Source organism: Tyto alba, unplaced genomic scaffold (genome assembly GCF_018691265.1).
Source record: "Tyto alba isolate M040663 unplaced genomic scaffold, T.alba_DEE_v4.0 Super-Scaffold_2, whole genome shotgun sequence".
Lineage (NCBI taxonomy): Eukaryota > Metazoa > Chordata > Aves > Strigiformes > Tytonidae > Tyto > Tyto alba.
This window is the reverse complement of record NW_024881282.1, coordinates 63145913-63164190: the sequence shown is the minus strand read 5'-3', so window position 1 is coordinate 63164190 and position 18278 is coordinate 63145913. Positions and strand designations below refer to the sequence as shown.

The 18278-nt window shown below is 41.1% G+C and overlaps 1 protein-coding gene across 7 annotated transcripts in view; it reads right to left on the bottom strand.

Annotated features, from left to right (window-relative positions):
- ST7 (suppression of tumorigenicity 7) overlaps window positions 1–18278 on the bottom strand; it is a 154245-nt gene that overhangs the window by 47043 nt on the left and 88924 nt on the right. For all 7 annotated transcript variants that reach the window (XR_006165305.1, XM_042792437.1, XM_042792440.1 and 4 more), the window contains 6 exons: window positions 14509–14668; window positions 9870–9924; window positions 9198–9313; window positions 7985–8060; window positions 5521–5675; window positions 2088–2185 (listed from right to left, as the gene is read on the bottom strand). Coding sequence is in view for 6 of the 7 variants with exons in the window: in XM_042792437.1 (XP_042648371.1) it covers window positions 2088–2185; window positions 5521–5675; window positions 7985–8060; window positions 9198–9313; window positions 9870–9924; window positions 14509–14668 (660 nt within the window). In the remaining variant the exon portion in view is untranslated. The remainder of the gene's footprint in view (window positions 1–2087; window positions 2186–5520; window positions 5676–7984; window positions 8061–9197; window positions 9314–9869; window positions 9925–14508; window positions 14669–18278) is intronic.

The following is an 18278-nucleotide window of genomic DNA, read 5'->3' as shown; positions in this document are numbered from 1 at the left end:
CCTATCTTTATACCTCCTTTGTCTTGCATCTAGTCCTTTCATTTTAGCAAAATATTCCTATTGAGGAGAGTGTTTTCCATCCTTCAAGTACCTAACAAACAATGACTTTGGGTCTCCCTGTCACTGTTGCTTTTTGAGATCCACGTTGTACTTAACAATGCACAATTTTCTCTCTAGTGACAGAATAAACCATTCATTGTAATAAGTTTTCTGGGTCTCACTTTGCGTAAGAAACCTAGGACTGGATGGACCACCCAAGTCCCTGAATCCAGTGCTCTGCATACACAATTAACGATACATATTGACATCAGCAGAAGGCAGCTTCACAGAGTATCTGTTCCACATAGCCCTATCTACAAATCACAAAACACATTCAGCAGCCAATAGTAAGCTCCAGAAGTTCAATAATTATGATGTGTGACATTTGAATGTGAAATTCAAAATTTTATCTTTCTTGTATATTAATGCCAGAACTTAGAATTTCAATGTTTGTCCTGAAACATTTCAGTATTTGTCCCAGAGTACCTGTGTAACAAAATTCATGACGAATCAGTGGAGCTGGCTGGACTGAAAACAACACTTTTGAAATCAACATTCTCCCAGTTGACCACAAGTCTGCAAAACGAGGTCTTTATTCCCTGTCCCTCTCTCACACTCCGAGCTGTACAATATCTGGGTTTTTGACAAGTTCTTTTTCAACACCTCTGTTTGGGAGCCTAGTGAATCTGGGGAGTGAGAGCTGTGTTCTTGAAAAAGCTCAGCTAGAGACAAGAAACAAAGTTACTCATCACTTACCATCTGGTATATTATTTAGGATGAGGACCTGAATTATTATGATGAGCTCTGCTCAATGTTTTCAAAAAATATTCATGAGTGCCCCAGTTCCAGGAGATGCTGGGTGCTAGATTCCAAGCTGGCAGACATACTTGCCCTACTGATGCTGATGCAAGTGACTAAGTTCTGGAGAAAGTTACTTGCCTTTTTACATTAAAATTATCACTGATTTCCAGTGAGAATTTCCCTTTTCACTAGGAAGGTTTCGGGACCATTCATCTAAGCTGTCTAAAGCACACTTCACAGGTGCTTCACAGTGGTCTGGGATTCCATTTTGGGCATTTAAAATTTAGCTCCTTCAGCTGAACTTGTAGAACTTTGTATCTTGCTGGACTCACTTCTACCCCATTTTTGTGGGGGCTGGAAAAAGAAGTATAAGAAAGGAGAACACAAGAAACTGGCAAGTAGTTTTACCACCATCTGCCCAGAGCTCTAGGGCTCCATTCCTCCTTCTGTCACAGACATGCTACCTTGGGAGAGGCAAGTCACCTCCTCAATGAACTGTGTTCCTAATCTGCATCCAGGGGGATCTCACTTGAAGAAATGCTGGGCATTCACAGCTATCTCTAAACTTGAGCATTTTACATACTTGAAACGTAAACAGTGCCTTACATGGACAGCTGTCCCTCCTGACACCCCCAAAATAGCTAGTTTGGGGTTTCAAATTTGTAGCTTTGTAGCTTACTGATGTATGACCACCATTGGTAGCTCCCCTGCCTGCAAAACAGGGATATAGTCATCCACCATCTCAGAGGGCAGCCGGTTCATTGTAGGTTAATTACTTGGGTTTGACTTCTCAGTAATAGGTTTTGCATGAATAAATAACATTGTTCTCAGGTCTGAATAGTGTGGCGTAAACAATGCACAGAGCCAAACTGCAGCTTTGCAAGGAGGAAACAGAATACTTAAGACCTGTTTACTAAGTTAACTGCATTCATTACATGCTTCAGAAAAAATGTTAGTAACTTCATGATCAAATAATTAAAGACTGCACTCCATTGCACATGTACCAGGATGGGGAATTCAGTCTGTATGGGCAACTGTCCACCTGGTATTTTATGACTTCATAGTGTTGCTTTTGCAACCTTATAAATAAATGATCTCTTAACTTAATCTTTATGTGCATTACACTTACAAAATGACTATCAGCAGTGCTGCATGCACCAGGAATGGATGCTAACTTTTAAGCAAATGTGTATCATTTCTATGCTACTATTATCCAAGTATCACATGCAAAACAAATTTAAACTCACATCTCTCATCATTTTCACTGCTTCCCTGGTCCTTCCCAGCTTTCTTGCACACATTGCCAGCCTCCTCTTAATATAAACTAATACATTGGTGTCCCTTCCTGTGTAAGGGGAAAAAGAAACAGCATTAACATAAAGAAGATAAAACAAAGGTTCGTTTAATATTCCAACCCAAAAGGAAACATAGTTTACTTGCTATTTTTTGTTATTCACTATCATCAAAGCTTTGCCAATAATTTTAATAAAAAATTACCAAATTCTGCTGATTTAGATGTGGCATTACATCACCGAAATCAGTGGAATTACTCCACATATACAGTGGTATAAATAAGGACCCATGGGTTGGCCTTACACCTGTGAAATATAAGCAGATCTGAAGGTACAGAGAACACTACAGGGTATAGACCACCAAGTAATCAAGTGAGGCAAGGAGAACCCCTATGAAGTCAACGTTGGCACAAAACTCTATGGTCACACACACAGCATTAAATTACTTACCAATTCACATACATGGTTAAGACAAGGACATCCATAAAAACACATTTTATATCCAATTTTTCTGTACGTTATGATGTACATGCCTGTTAACAGGAGATGCAGCAAAACAAATTCTTATCCTTTAACAGTTTTTTCTTAATGATTAGAAGAAAAGAAGTATACCCTGAATTTTCCATTTACAAAGCCTTTACTTGTTACCCAGTCATCATCTTCAAATCCCTCACACCACTAATTATGGATGGCAAATTAACATGTTTCAGATATGATGGTCCTATGTGCTGAAAAATGCGCTAGCAGCAAAGATGACAGAAACTAAACTGCTACAATAATTATGCTCTTGGAGAATTCTTACTTGTTTCATTTCTCATTCTCTTCCCTATAATTCCAATGTGAACTCTTAACATGCTTCTGGACCAACAGGAAATGAGCGGACAGCTAATCATCTATAAAATTATCATATCGTGAAAATATAAGACACCTGCTACAAATTACCTTTGTGTATACTATGCAGTCTGTAAAGATTTTAGTTTGTTCCTAACTTTTCCAAGTCTTTCATAATTAGAACAAGATATGCCCTGAAAACATTCCAAGTACCTACAAATTGTTTTAAAGCTGTGAATATAATTTTCAGATAGATTAAGCAGCAGGTTGAAAGGTCTGACTTTAGAAGAAAAAATAAGCAAGGGAGGGAAGGAATTTATTTAGCTGTATTTTATATTACGTAATTCCTTATCTCTGTATTGATTCCTATATATTTATTAAACAAATTAGTTACATCTGTTTCAATATGTTTATGTAAAGTAACTAAGAGGTATACATTTCTGGCCAAGCCCCTTTTCACTCTTTTCAGAAGGAATGGTTAAAAGAAATATACTTATTATGAAATCAAGATAACATTTCAGGCCAGAATTTTCTGAGGCAACTAACGGTTTGGGGTGACTAACATGAGCCAACTTAAAATGAAGATTGCCCACGCTTTCGATAAACTAGTACCTTCTGAAAGAGGTAGAATCGGGTACTCAGCCTGGTCTAGTGGAAGGTGTCCCTGCCCATGGCAGGGGGATTGGAACTAGATCATCTTTAAGGTCCCTTCCAACCCAAACCATTCTATGATTCTATGAAAATTCACTGTATAACATAAAATACTGTATGAAGGAGAACACATAAATAAACAAAAACATAGAGAGCGATATGCTGTTGTTGAAGAAATTACATAGTGTTTTTCAGCTGTAAAAGATGAGATGCCCACTTTTCATCCTGAAGTCAACTTCAAGGACCAGAAATGGAATGACAAACATCTCAGAACCATGGAACTGCAACACATCTGTTCATGGTCCTTGCTCTCCACCTTTGTAAATCATGCACAAGTCCAGCACATAATCAAGAGAATCCTACTTGAAGCCCCTGTGTCCAAGGCACCATCTGAGGCTGGAATTTCTCTAACTGTTGTGGGCGCACACTGACATTATCAAGGGGAGACTGGGTGGTATAGAGAACTGCGACAATCTAGCCCCTCCTGAAGCCACAGTCAGAGCTGGCAGTCACTTTTCAGCCCCTCCTGCTCTGTGACAATGCACATAATTTTGCGATTCAACTGGTTACTTCCTCTGCTGTAATACTGAAGGTTCAAAGTGTCAAATTTGATGATGACAGTAGCCATCTAGCACACACACAGGTTACAAAAATACCATACTTATATTTGTCTGCACAAACTTAACCAGGCTATCATGGACATAAGCATTGTGACAGTGTTTAATTACTCTTATTGTGTGTTTTTCATAGAATCACTGTCATTTTCTGTGCTCAGGATGGATTGAGTGCACAAATCAAGGTTTCACAGATAAACATAAGCCTGCTAGAGCCTGAAAATTGCTTCAGGGTCTCAGCTGCTCCATATTTTTGTTTTCACCAAAAATAAGCAAATCATCCTAAATATAATTTTATAGCCAACAAATGTTTAAAATACTACCCCCAAGCTTTATAAAACCTCAGGTTTTCAGGTTTAGACTTGTGTACTATTCTGAAACCAGAGATCACACACAATTTCACTACGTACAATTTTTATCAGCAATCTTTAAATGATGTGCGAAAGCCAGAAGCTGTGAATTCAAGTCCTGAGAAACCTGAAGATGCCTGAAGTATGTTAGTGCTTTTACTTATGTAATTAATTGGTATTATTTTTGCCTGAGGTAGCCATTGCAGACTAGAAATAACCTAGACTGTTTGCTTTATTTATCTTTTTGTTCATTTATTGGCAGTGAATCCTGATTTAATTTCTTAGGTTTAAGAAGCATCTAATAAATATCATTACAGTAGTTAAATCTGCTTAATCAAAATTTTTTAAGAAATCTAAACTTTCAGTTAGAGCGCTGTATTATTCCAGTTGTTAATTTTTATGTTTCTGTGACCTTTCTTAATGCATGGAATTACCTTTTCAAATGTCACTCTGATTAATAGCTCTCATTAACTTTTACACAGAACAATGTGTTGCATGCATTTACTCTCACAGCTGATGGAAAAAAGCTGGCAAAGCATCACTTCACTCCTGTTTCCATCATTCTTTACAGACTTTTCACAACATGAGCCCATGTTTTCAAAATGGCTAAAGGCACTTCAGTGCAACCTCCTATAACAGTGTCTATCATTTTCTGAATATCAGATCTCTTTTGGCTCTTCTACCTTTTCTTTTCTGTTAAGTACAAGCTACAATATTTTCTGCCATGACAAAGAAAAGGTGCATCTGTAATCTGAGCATTGCTAGCTCAGCAACAGAATCAGGCAAAAACACTGAAACAGAATAGTCTGGCTCTAGGGCCATATTCCAGTCAATGTTAAATACTGAGTACATAGTTCTAAGGGGGGAAAAAAAACAAAAAACAAAGAACTCCCCAGAACTTCCCTCCCTTTAGAAACAGCTATTCCCTCTAAACAAACTTACTGTGTTGGGCTTCATACTGGGCACCATGGTGCTGTAACTGCTGACTGCGCCTGTAACAGCCCTCTCCAGCTTTCAGAGCTTGCTTGAACAGCTTCTCTGCTTCTACAATTGTTGTTGCTTCCTCTTCTGCCAAGAGAATATAGGCAGTAGCACACCTGCAAAAAAGTCAGAGGAAAAACCATGAGAAAGTTGCATGAAGTAAAAGCTATACAAAGACATGCAGACTGTCAACGACGTACCAAATAGAGAGGCAATGGAGTTTTGTCCATATACCTTTCTGATGAATAAATATTCTGGCAACCAGACCTACAACCTCTCATTTGCAGGTACTGTTTAACTCAGCCACTTGAATAAACCTACTGACATCTGCCTCAGAAAGTAAAGCACTGTCTCAGTAGGCAATCACAGCCTACATCACTAAAACTCCCTCTGGAAATGAAGACTAGTTTTATGCACTATTGTTTTAACACAAAATATCTCTGTTACTGTAATGGTATGAAAAGAATCAATAGACCTGTAACACTTGCCATATGCAAAGAACAGATTATAAATGTAACTCTAGAGACTAAAAAACAAACAGGAAAGCAGCTTTAGGAATACACAGAAGGGTGAAATGCATGGTGGGAGTCACTTCATCCAGCTTTTAGCTGTCTGATTTAGATCTCTTAACTACCTGTGCCCCTTTACCTCCATCAAAGAGCATCTTCACATGCCACTCATTCCACATGTTTAAACATCTAAGAACAGGGTGAACTGCTGAATGGAGGTGCCTCTCTCATTGACTATAGAGGGAGCCCAGGCTACTACTTAAATTCAACAGCCACATTTTAGCAGCTGAAGTTAGGTGGATAGCCTGTTGACTTCTTTACAATACAAAGCACACTGTTGATAAGATTATTCTTTATACAGAAATAGAATCAGGCTGCAGCTATCCCTAGTTGTGTTTCATAAAGAGTTGTCAGCTGAGGAACAGGAAAAAACAGGTCCAGGTGAGAACAAGATTCCAGGCACCAGTACTTGCTGTTGGCCACTCAGCTGGAAAGCAGCTTGGCAGAAAAGGAGCTGGGGGTCTTGGTGGACACCAAGTTGATCATGATCCAGTAATGTACCCCTGCATCAAAGAAGGCAAATGGTACCCTGAGCAGCATGAGGAGGATTGTTGCCAGCAGGTTGAGGGAGGTAATCCTTCCCTTCTACCCAGCACTGGTAAGGCAATACCTGGAGTGTTGTGTCCAATTTTGGGCTCCCTGGTACACAAGAGACACGGGTATACTGGAGGGAGTCCAGTAAAGGGCCATGAAGATGATTAAGGGACTGGAGTGTCCCACATATGAGGAAAGGCTGAGAGGGCTGGGACTGTTCAGCCTGGAGAACAGAAGGCTCAGGGGGGATCTCATCAATGTTTGTAAATACCTGAAGTGAGGGTGCAAAGAGGATGAAACCAGGCTCTTTTTAGGGGTGCCCAGTGACAGGACCAGAGGCAATGGGCACAAACTGAAACACAGGAGACTGCACATCAGGAAACACTTTTTTTACTGTGAGGGTGACTGAGCACTGGCACAGGCTTTCCAGGGAGGTTGTGGAGTCTCCCTCCTTGGAGATATTCAGAAGCTATCTGGACATGGTCCTGGGCAACGTGCTGTAGGTGGCCCTGCTTGAGCTGGGGGGTTGAACCAGGTGGTCTCCAAAGGTCCCTGCCAACCTCAGCCATTCTGTGATACGTGAGTAGAACAGGATAGGCTTATAGCTCACTTCTGCAAAATCCTTCTAAACTACATGCTCTTTCAGTTAAAGTGTTGTTCAGGAACAATTCTTTTCCTTCTTCTGACGAAACATGTGAAGGACAATCTGTAAGGCACCAGTTTATGGAATTCTAGAATGCAGTAATCTCTGACAGCAACCTAAGGGACTCTCTCCGCTTTATACACTTTGGCAACATTTACACAGTTTGCCATGCCAGTAAAGTATCACAGCATTGAGTTTACTGTGGGATCTCAGAATACTACACTTCTCATTGAGAAAATAAATTACAGACTCAAAGTCCAAAAGTACCAGAAAATTACATCATATTCTCTCACATTATGAAATGAATATTTCAGAAGGTGTTTATGAGTCCCTTCTTTCTTGCCTCTGTTCAGAATGACTGAGAAATCCAAAAGAGAACCCTCTATTCCATAAATGCATATTTCATATGCTCATCAGGAGGCAACTTAATTAACACTTAGCTACGTTGATCCAAAGCCCACTGACATCAATGGGAAGAATCCCATTGTCATCACTGCCCTAAGGATCTTCTGGGTGGCTAGCACAACATGCAGCTGTGCTTTTTTCCTCCTATTGTAAGCCTTCCTTGTGACAGGCCTGTAATCATAGTTAAAAATTACTATAGCAAACCCCCTGCCTTAAGCTACCATCAAATGGATTTTTAAATGACAGGAAAAATGTTGACACTGTTGTCACTCACTCATTCAATTCCAAAGCTTCATGTGCTGCAGAAATTCGGGCTTGGGGGTTTCTCTCTCTCCAGGCTTTTTGCATTACTATTCAATAAACAAAGCAGAACAGGGGCATATCAGTCATTACAGTGTTAACAAGCAGAATCTACTGCATTATAACAACAGAATTTATTGCTCTCAGCCTGACTCGCTCCAGAGCATTTCAAACAGCTCAGTGATCACTCAAAAGATATTTAATCAACATGAGCTTTTGTCCCAAATACTCAGCTATATTCGTTCATTTAATTATTTCTTTTTCCATGGGAAAATCTGTCTGAGAGATCATGCCATCTGCACTGTCATGCACAGAGGTGACAAGCAGCCTTTTCCTCTTTGGGTAGGAGATTCCACAGGGCACATAAGAATACAATGATAATTTTGATTCTTATTCTAGTTCCTTACTGTGCTGTTGCTTTAGGTGAATATTAAATAGAAACAACATCCAGGTTAATCAGACAACCTCATAGTTAGTCCGAGCTCAGAAAACAGAATTCATGTTTACTGCGTGTCAAAAAAGCACAGTACTTCCTCCTTTGTCATTATGCCCTCTGAATGAAGTGCCAACTGTCAGTATCTCTCCTCTCCTAAGAGACAAAGAAGATTTGCCTCTTCAGAGGCAAATTCTGACAACTGAAATCATCGTACATTTTCAGCAGAACCAGTGTCTTCACATGGACTTAACAGTAAAGGCTTTACACAACTAAAGCTGCTTGTATCAAATTCAGTTGTAACTGTGGTGTTCCCATTTTTTACAGAGCTTCTAACTATATCAGGGAATGAAACACATGACCCAAGCTTTACATAAGCTCTCTCTCTCTTCTGTCAGCATAGACTGAATGGGACATGGATAATGTAACTCAGCATACCAGACTGCAGCTGGAAAGCTATACGTGTTTGAAGCCACTGCAAGAAACAGGAGGAAAAAACAAGTCTTTACACTCACAAATAGTACCTTGAATGACTTCAGCAAGAAAGTAGAAAAAATAGTGACACAAATCAGATGGTTTATGCCTATATAGATATTTGTCCAGATCTAGAATACTACAAATCTAACAGCAGTGGCTTTCAAGGCATGACCAAACTTTTGCCTTTCCTTATCTACGTCTGGCTGCATTTTTCTTGCATCAGTTTAAAACAACCATTAACCTAGTAGCAAAACTAGTTGTTCACAAGTTCTCTTACTAGCATCTGCAGGCCGTAAATGATCCGTGTCACATGTAAAGAACGTCTGATGGTCCTGTGCTGAAAGATTCATATCGTAGTAAGTCAAAGGCTCTCTCCCTGTTACCCATGTATACCTGCAAACATGCCAACGAAGAGACATTTTGGTTAATGAGGTCACATTCAGCAACAGGAATCTAGAAAAGAATCCTAGATGTCAGAGATGGGCATAGCCTACTAAGTTCATGCAGCCAGTCTCCTAACCAACATACATTCCATTTCACTGTACTGGGATGGAGTGACAGTAGTTGAACCTAAGCTAATGTACACCCTGGAAATTGGTAACACACATATTCGAACATTAAGACTATATGAAACCTAGGTATAATTCATTAGGTTGTTTGCTATAACTGATTTGAAGAGAATTACTGCATTAACTGTACCAGGTACATCGCACTTCAGTTTTTCCATTTTTTTATAAGGTCATCAAAAATTGCAGAAATAACAAGTGCGCGATCATTAATTTAAATTCCTTTTATTTCAGAAACATTTTACAAATGACAGAAAAAGCTGGCACAAGCATATGTGTCCACAGCTGGTTTTGTTTTTCCATCTGAGTTAGTTTAATGGAAAAGTACAGTTAAGGTCCTTAACTCAGTACTATGTCTGAAACTGTAACATGATAATACTTACCGATTATATTCAGCTCCTCTGAAGAGATTTAAAGGATTTCGCCAGACTTTGCATTCTGTCATAAACAGAAACACACAGTAATGAATCTCTCCCACATTATAATGGTACTTGAGGCTTATCAGAAACATCAGTTACCTTCTAATGAGCCTTATCAAATGGCTTTTATTTTCTATAGGTGCAAATGGAAGAAAAAAAGATCAAGAGCATAGAGATGTAGGTAACCAGACTGCTCTTCCCTTTTTAAATGATAATTTCACTATAAATTAGTATCAACAAATGTAAGCATTCCAGACAAATAACCACTAACAAAGCACCAAACGCCAGATGAAAAGATAATACCGATTAGTGCCAGGACTCACATTTACTATAATGCAGAACTGGAGAAGGATCACATTGAGTTATTGAACTGAAAACCAGCAGTTAACTCAGTCCCTATGGACTTATTATTTCTACAGAAAAACTTCACTGTCTAGTTGATACTGTAAATCACTGAGAATCTCAGCTACAGTTTCCAAATTTAATTCCTCCTTAGCTCAGGAAGTAAAAAATCCATGACAACATCTGCTGACCCGACTTAAGTTATAAGCATCCCAGTGTTGACAAAGGATGCTGAAGTTGATTGGCAGCGGAAAGTTCATTGCATTGCAGAGGTTTGGGAACAGTAAAAGCATTTGATACATTTCTCTCAGGGCGAAAAAAAATCCAAATTCTTCACGCTACGGGTAGGAAGAGGCAAGAAAATCTAAAACATTGTAATGTAGAAAAGAACTAAAAAAAAAAAAAAAAAATCACAAAAATCAATTTCTATAGCTTTTCAAAAGAGGTCTTGATTCTGACTTTTTTTCCTTTAATTTAACACCAGACTTATTCTCTTCATTTCAACAAAGACAATTTACTCCAGTGAAGGGGAGACCAGAATCAAACCCAGTATTTCCACAAAGATTCATTGAGAGGCAGCATGTTGTTCCACCACAGATCTGCTACTGGATGACTCCTCACGTGGTGCTCTACAAAAACTCATCAGTGGCACTGGCCCTGTAGCATTTCACCAGCTGTTTTCCTCCACCAAAAGTTAACCAACATATTTTTCCCTACAAAATTTTGTGACATCATTTCTAAAGAGATCACAGCAACAGTTTTCTGGTGGGATGTTGAGTCAGCAGGGTACCCTACTTTCTACAACACTAGTAAGTATATGCCTGTTACATTAAAGAAAGACAGAAATACAGAACGGCAAGTCAAGCCCTTCTCTTTTCTCATGGATGTAGCTTCCACTTCTGAGTATGAGGCTAAAGCGGCATGGAGAAAAAGCATTTTACATAAATTATTTGCAATAACATAATGACACCCGCAGCTACAGAAAAATTAGTCAAGTAGTACAGGAGGTGGGCCCTCAGCTTGGTGTCTACATCACCTAACACGTGTATGAAACAGAGACATGGAAATAGGAAGATGTTTGGGAAGAGAGCATTGATTATACACCAGCATCTTTCAACTAGCCGTTTCAGCAGGTAGCTAATATTAGAAAGCACCACTGGTTTTCTCAGCAGAAGTGCTCAATAAACATTCAGTCGTTCTGTTGTGCAGCCAGAGGCTATGGCTGTTTGACAAGCTTTAACCTGACAGTTTTTACATAATATGACTTTCAAACCATTGTAAATATCAAATCAACATCAGCCTTCTCACTTCCAGAGGTGCAATTCAATGACTTGGCTTACTCAATTTGCAACCAACAAGATTAAGTAACAACTATTTGATCACAGTGACACCACTCTTTTTGCTTATTTTATTCAAATTTAGGTGGTTATACTTTATCTGAAGTATGCAGTACTTCAGCACTGTAGCAGGGAAAGGTGGAATTGGGGAACAAAGTGGGGAGGTGAAGAAGGGATTTTATTACCCTTTCTGTCCTAGGGGTAGTTTGGCATCTGTCTGGCTAGTTAAACATGATGTGCTCTTTGTTCCTTTTGTCATGCTATCTGCTGATACTGTGCTCTCAGTACAACAATCATTCTTCTGACCTTTATGAAGACAGATAGCTACTGCAATATTCTACCATAGTCAAACTTCTACATAGGAAAACATGGTGAGACAGTGAAAAAGTCATCTTCACCTTGTTGAACAGTGAAAGAAACATGCATGGTCAACCAAAAAGATTGCCTTTTCTGTTACATTACAAACTAATATCTATGTCCTTATTTTATACAAGCAATTAGGATTTACTGAAGATTAATCTTTTAGCTCCTTGTTCAACGATCATGTTTTGAGCACTGGTATCTTTCCAAAGGCACGAATAACAGGCTATCCTTACAGACACACTATTCAGGGACACTGTGAGAGTCCGAACTCATCAACTTAAGTGCCAATGCACTGAAAGCAAACACACTCCTTGACTATTTCTTTATATCAGGAAAATCAAGATGCTGGGGTGAATCTCATCAGTTGCAATACCGTGCCTTCTGCTTTAAAACGATGGGAGTTTTTTCAGAGCTGCTGAAGTGTGACTGAGCGCACTGATGAGTGCACACAGGTGTTTCCAAGCCATCCCATGCCTCCTGCCAGTTCACCCAAATCTAATATCCTGGACCATGCAGTGCTGCTGTTCACAGCCTCTCCTCAGATGGGAATGGCAACAGCTGATTTTGCTGTGCTAAGTAGAAATACTCAGTAGAGAGCAAGGTTTTCTGAGGCCACCTATTTTAACTTGTTTGTTCAAAGCTAATTTATATTTGCTTGTTTTGATGAACACTGAAGAGCAGAAATAAAATTTGCCAGGTAAAGACACAGGCACCTCAAATGCTAAACAATAATGTCTTCTCCATAACTGAATTAGTGTGGGGTTTTTTTTCATTCACTTTTCCTCACTTGTTAATTCTGATATATTTTAAAAGCCTGCAGAGGAAATAAATTTAATGAAACCATAATGGATTCTAGGGGCACACCTGTAATGAAAGCTGAAGTCATTTCCAATATTAAGATTATGGCCTGTATGTCAAGCTAGAGCTGAAACAGGTAAACTTCATTTTACAGATGAGGAACACAAGCTGAGATGCTCCTGCCCTGACTTTCTTTAACAGTGAGTATCTCCAACTCAAGCCATAAGCAATAGCATTTCAGCATCTTCATTACTCATGGGCTAAGCTTTCAATTCATCCCCCCCCAGGTAGCTGAGTCACCCAAGCAGAAAGACAAGTTCCCCTGTGACTCCTCTTCAGTTCACAAAGATCCACGCCTGGGGGGCTGATTCATTTTAGGCAGGCTGGCCTGTCTCTCAGAGGAACCATCCCCAGGCAACCAGGCACCAGACTCAAAGTGCCTCAGCAGAATCACAAACTCTGTGACTGTGAATGAAGTGACCTGCGGGGATCATCCTCCTGCTGCAGAGCTTTAAGAGGACTCAAGCTGCCTCAGTTCAAAACTGACATCCTCCCCTACATCATGTTAGAGCTGATTTCCTCTGATTTAACATTGTCTTTTTCACCAGAGCAAGTAAATCTGTATTTATTATACTAATGCATAAACAAATAACAAAAATTACAACCCACACATTTATACCACTTATGTAAGGCTCTCAAAACACCTCCTCAATTTTATGCTCATTCAGAATAATCATATGCACTAGAAAAGAAGCCCCAGAGTGTCAAGGTTAACTTTAAAGGCTTGAAGGGCTTAGCGTCAGACACCTTCAGCCTGATTTAAAGTACTGAAGCTTGTAAGGGCTGTGAAAGCCTGAAAGCTCACCAAAATTGAGCCCCAAATGCCTGAAATCAGGCCCCCTAAACTGGAAGCCCTTTTTACAAACCTGACTGCATTATAACTTGCCCAAATTCACAAATCATATTGGTATTAGTCAGGCACAGAACCGGCCCTTAGGGTACCAAAAGCCACTGTGCTTCCATTTGCTAAAGTGAAATCCAAATGTTGTTTACATGCTACTTACGTTATCTAAAAAATAAAGTGATGCAAAAGAAGATGAGCATTCCCAACATCTTTTTTCCGATTCTACTTTTTTTACAAGGTTGGTTTATTCAAAAGAATTTAAATAAAAATACTGCCTGCCTTTAGAAATTATACTCTAGAAAGAGCACACGCGATTTAGCAGGGCTTTCAGAACAAGGGGGAAATGGATGCATTGGCAACGCAGCTTGAGCAAAAAGCACTGCAGGAATTTGGAAAGATATAATTAGCCAAAGCAATCAATGAAGCAGCTCTGCCTTTTATTTGACAACAGAACAAGTTTAAAGGAAGCCTTATCCGGTCTCACAGCTCAGCATGAGGATGATATTTGCACTGTGGGCCTATGACCCAAGGCACCCCTAGCTTCTGCTGCCACAACGGGTGTGGGCGAAAGTTGAGTGTGGCACCCTTGGGTGAGGTAAACGTGGGGTGTTTTGGGGCGGGAGGTCCACAGAAGCTCTGCCAGGCAGCCGAAGCTCAACCCAGAAGCTTCGCCCTGCACCCAGTTCCACGGCTCAACGACCGCTGGCGGTCGCAGCCCGTCCTCGGGCACCTAAAGGCCATTTTCCCCCGCGCTGAGCGACCCACCCAAGGCCCGGGAGCCTTTAAGAAGCGAAGCTTGGAGCTTCACACCGCCTCGGCGGGCGGGGGGTGAGGGTGAGCGCCGCCCGCCGCCCCTCACCTGAGACGCTCTGGCGGCTGGAGTCCGCGTCCCCGTTGGCGGCGCTGGCGGCGCTGGGCGCGCTGTTGTCCACCCCGCCCAGCAGAGGGCGCAAGTGGCTCACCGAGACCTGCTCGATGAAGGACGTCCCGTACTTGCGGAAGTACCACCACTCGAAGATCTGCAACACACAGCGAGAGCGCGCGCCGCGTCAGCGCCCGGCCCCGCCCCGCCCCGCCCCGCGCGGCGCGGCCGTTAACCGCTGCGGCCGTTAACCGCTCCCCCAGTCCGTCCCCCCCCCCGTCCCCTCAGGGGGCGCCGGAGCCGCCGAAGGGAAGAGGCGCAGGCGGGCGGAGCCGCGGCCCCCGCACCCCGAGGGAGGCACCTGCCGCCGCCTTCCCGGCCCCACCAGCTCCGGGGCCGCCCTCCCTGCGGCATACTGGGCGGTTAAATTTGATCCAAGTTCGTGCTGAATCCAGCAAATCGCTTTAAAAATCTGATTCACAGGAGGAGAAAGAGATCAGTCTTGCCAGGAAAAAAAAAAATAGGATTTTTTTTTTTTTTTAAATCAACCTTACGTCAAATTGTTTCTTTTAAAGGCATTTGAAACTGTTAGGTGCATTCCGCTAAATTGACTTCTGGGAAAAACAAAAACAAAAACAAAACAAAACAACAACAAAAAAACAACAACAAAAAAACCCCAAAACAAACAAACAAACAAACAAAAAAAAAACCAAAAAAAATCAAACAAACAGGAGCTCAGCTCCATCCTGTCAGACCTCAGCCACACGAACGCGGTGCTGCAGTGAGCAGTGTGCTCTCGCCCCACCTTTCCCCAGCTCCCCCTGCAGTCAAGGGAAAGTGGGGAAAAGCAGGTATGCTTGTTTTCCCAGAAATGCTTCCAAAGGAGTTTATTGAGTTTAATTTGAAAAATATTAAAAACAAACTGCAGCAAACAATCCCATTAGGATTTTTTTCCCCCCAGCTGAACTGTGTTTTGTTCTGTTTGGATGACTTGGGCTGATTCCTAATTAATTTTATTTTCAGGCCTTTGGTTCAGCTAGCAAATCAGAAAAAAAAAATATTATTTACAGAGCTCTACTTGGAAAATAATTCCACATCCTAAAAGAACCCCTTGTAATTTAAATTACATGCATATATATATTTGTGGTATGTTCACTGAGAAATTATATTCCTGGGTAAGAACATACATATTTCAGGAAACCACATAAACCTGAAAATTAAGATTATTTCATATAAATAGGGAAAAAGTTTTGCCTGTAAAAACTGTAAAGGCACACATGCTTATAATGAGTATGTAAAATTAGTGTATTTTGCAGTTGCACTTGAATCATCACTCAAACATCTATATACCAACTGAAACATTTGCAATGTTGACTGCACTAGAAGTTGTGAACAATCTTGGCCTTTTCTGTATTACTCTGTGTCTTCATGTTTTATGCCTGTGCTGAAAGCTTTTACAAAATCTCTGCAAAAAAAAAAAAAAAAGTTATTTCTTAATTCTTACTACAGTTAGGCACAATCAGCAACAGGCGAAAGGATTGGATTCACATCTTTGAGACCATCAGTGTGCTGTAGAGCAGATTCTGGTGGGCCGGCCAGGAGCCAGCAGGCTCTGGAAGGCCTCTTAGGGGTCTGCGGGCTGCAGAGAGGTTCAGGCTGGGCTCCACACTTGCCCTCCCACAATATTTTTTTCATTTTTAAGTTTTCTTGAACTCTTTCTACAATTGAACTGACTTCTGTCTCCACAGGATAGTCTGTGGATGACATAACTTTTTTTTTTTTTTTCTTCTTTTAAACAATCCCACGGGGGAAAAGCAGAAGATAAACCTTCTGGCATAGTAAGAAAATGCTCCTTTCCAAATGGCACTCCAATGCATTCTGCACTGAGACTTCCCTTCACTTCAGCTGTGTTGTTAAAGCATCTAGAGCGTTAATTGGGAGGAAGCTGACCCTAGCTACACTGGAATGGAGGGGGAACGTAGCTGGTAGCCACCTGAGACAAGTTCACACAAGAGTGTGTGGCTGCCCCGGAGATCACTTGGTCCCCCAAACAGTCTAATGGCTCTTATAGGCAACATCAACAAGGAAGAACGGGGCAGTCTGGTGAGGAGAAGACCAAAGGGCTATGTGAACACATAAAGGGCACAAGAACTGGGGAAGATAAACAGATGGTGCCAGAGAAAGCAGAACATAAATACACCCAGATCTTTGTCAACTGTACATCCCAGGCAAATCACCAGAAACACACACAGCCTGGCCAGTTCCTCCTCACACAGGCTCCACGGTGTGTTTGTCACTGTGTCCGTTCCATCGACAGGCAGCCGTGCCCAGGTGGGAATCGCAGGAGCCAGGGACAGAACGCTGAGGACTGTCACTGAACACTTGCTCTGCATTGCTGATACACTTCCCCTGGCAGGCACCGCTGCCTCCGAATGCTGGAGACGGTGGACAGGGAGCTGGCACAGGTGAGCCAGCTTTGGTTTTAGCTGTTCTCATGCTCTTGGGCACACAATGCTTTCTAAAGCGTTTAGAATTTAAATCTTATGATCTAAGACAGCATCATAACCTAAGCAGGCAGTATGTGGCCACCCATGAGAGAAAGGCCATAAGATACAGTCACAGATCTGCTGTGAGCATCTGTTTCTGTTTTATCTTTGGAAACTTTGAAGCTTGAACAAATAAAGGCAAACAAGCCAGAGTTCTACCTGCCCAAGGCCTCAGAGGGAGTGGCTGTTAGGAATCAAAGATTATAGTCTTGTACTGAGGCAAGGGATACTCGGTAAGACTATTGCGGTCATAAGTCAGGGACTAAAATACAGCTGCCAGAGTGGCCACTCAAAACTCTTGGCAGTTATAAACCGTATCTAACGAGCTTCATAATTTCTTTAAGAGGATAAAAAAAAAATATATTGTTCAAAATGTGCTAATAAAGTCCCGCTCATTATTTCAATCATAATCAGCTTTTTTATAAAAAGTCAGTAAAACCCAGAGAGGGAGAGTGAGCAGCACAAGCGCATGCTTGAGACCTCCTGCCCTGCACAAATGTATACCAGCTGGAAAACCGTCACACCGAATTTCAGTGAAACTGAGGGCACAAGCAGAAAGAATATATCTGGTTACTACTACAGTCCAGCTGAGTGACAGGAACTTGATAGAACATGTGACACAGCTGTAAATCTGCCTCCCTAGACTTACAAATACATTAATTACTTTAAAAAGTTAAATTGTTTAAGGCAGCTTTGAAAAATATTTGCATTGTTGAGGGAATCCAATATCAGGAAACACCAGCCAGATCCCAATGCATACGGTCTCTTAGAAATCAAAGCTATAAATGATCATCATAATAAGCCTTTGCTTGGAGTGATTTATTCAGGGTGTATGAGAAGGTAATTTGTAATCTGGTACTGAAGTCAAAACAATAAAATCTCTTTGCAGAAGTTTTGCACCTTTCTCAGAGTGTCAGCTGTTTTGAAACCTGATTTCTATAAATCAAATTTAATTTCTAACTGCACCAGCTAGTTTGAAAGCGATGTGAAGTCAACAAGCTTTTGACAGTTCAGCAGATGAGAGATCATCTGGCAGAATAATAGCTGACTATAGGGATTAATTACCCATTGAAGGAGATGTGGATCAGAGAGGAAATTAAGGAGAAAGATCATTTCTGCACCACTATGGAAAGAAAGGGCCACCTCATTTCCATTGTATACATACAGTGGGAGAGGAGCTCATCTTCACAGACCCTGTCCCCTCCACAGCAGTGGCAAACT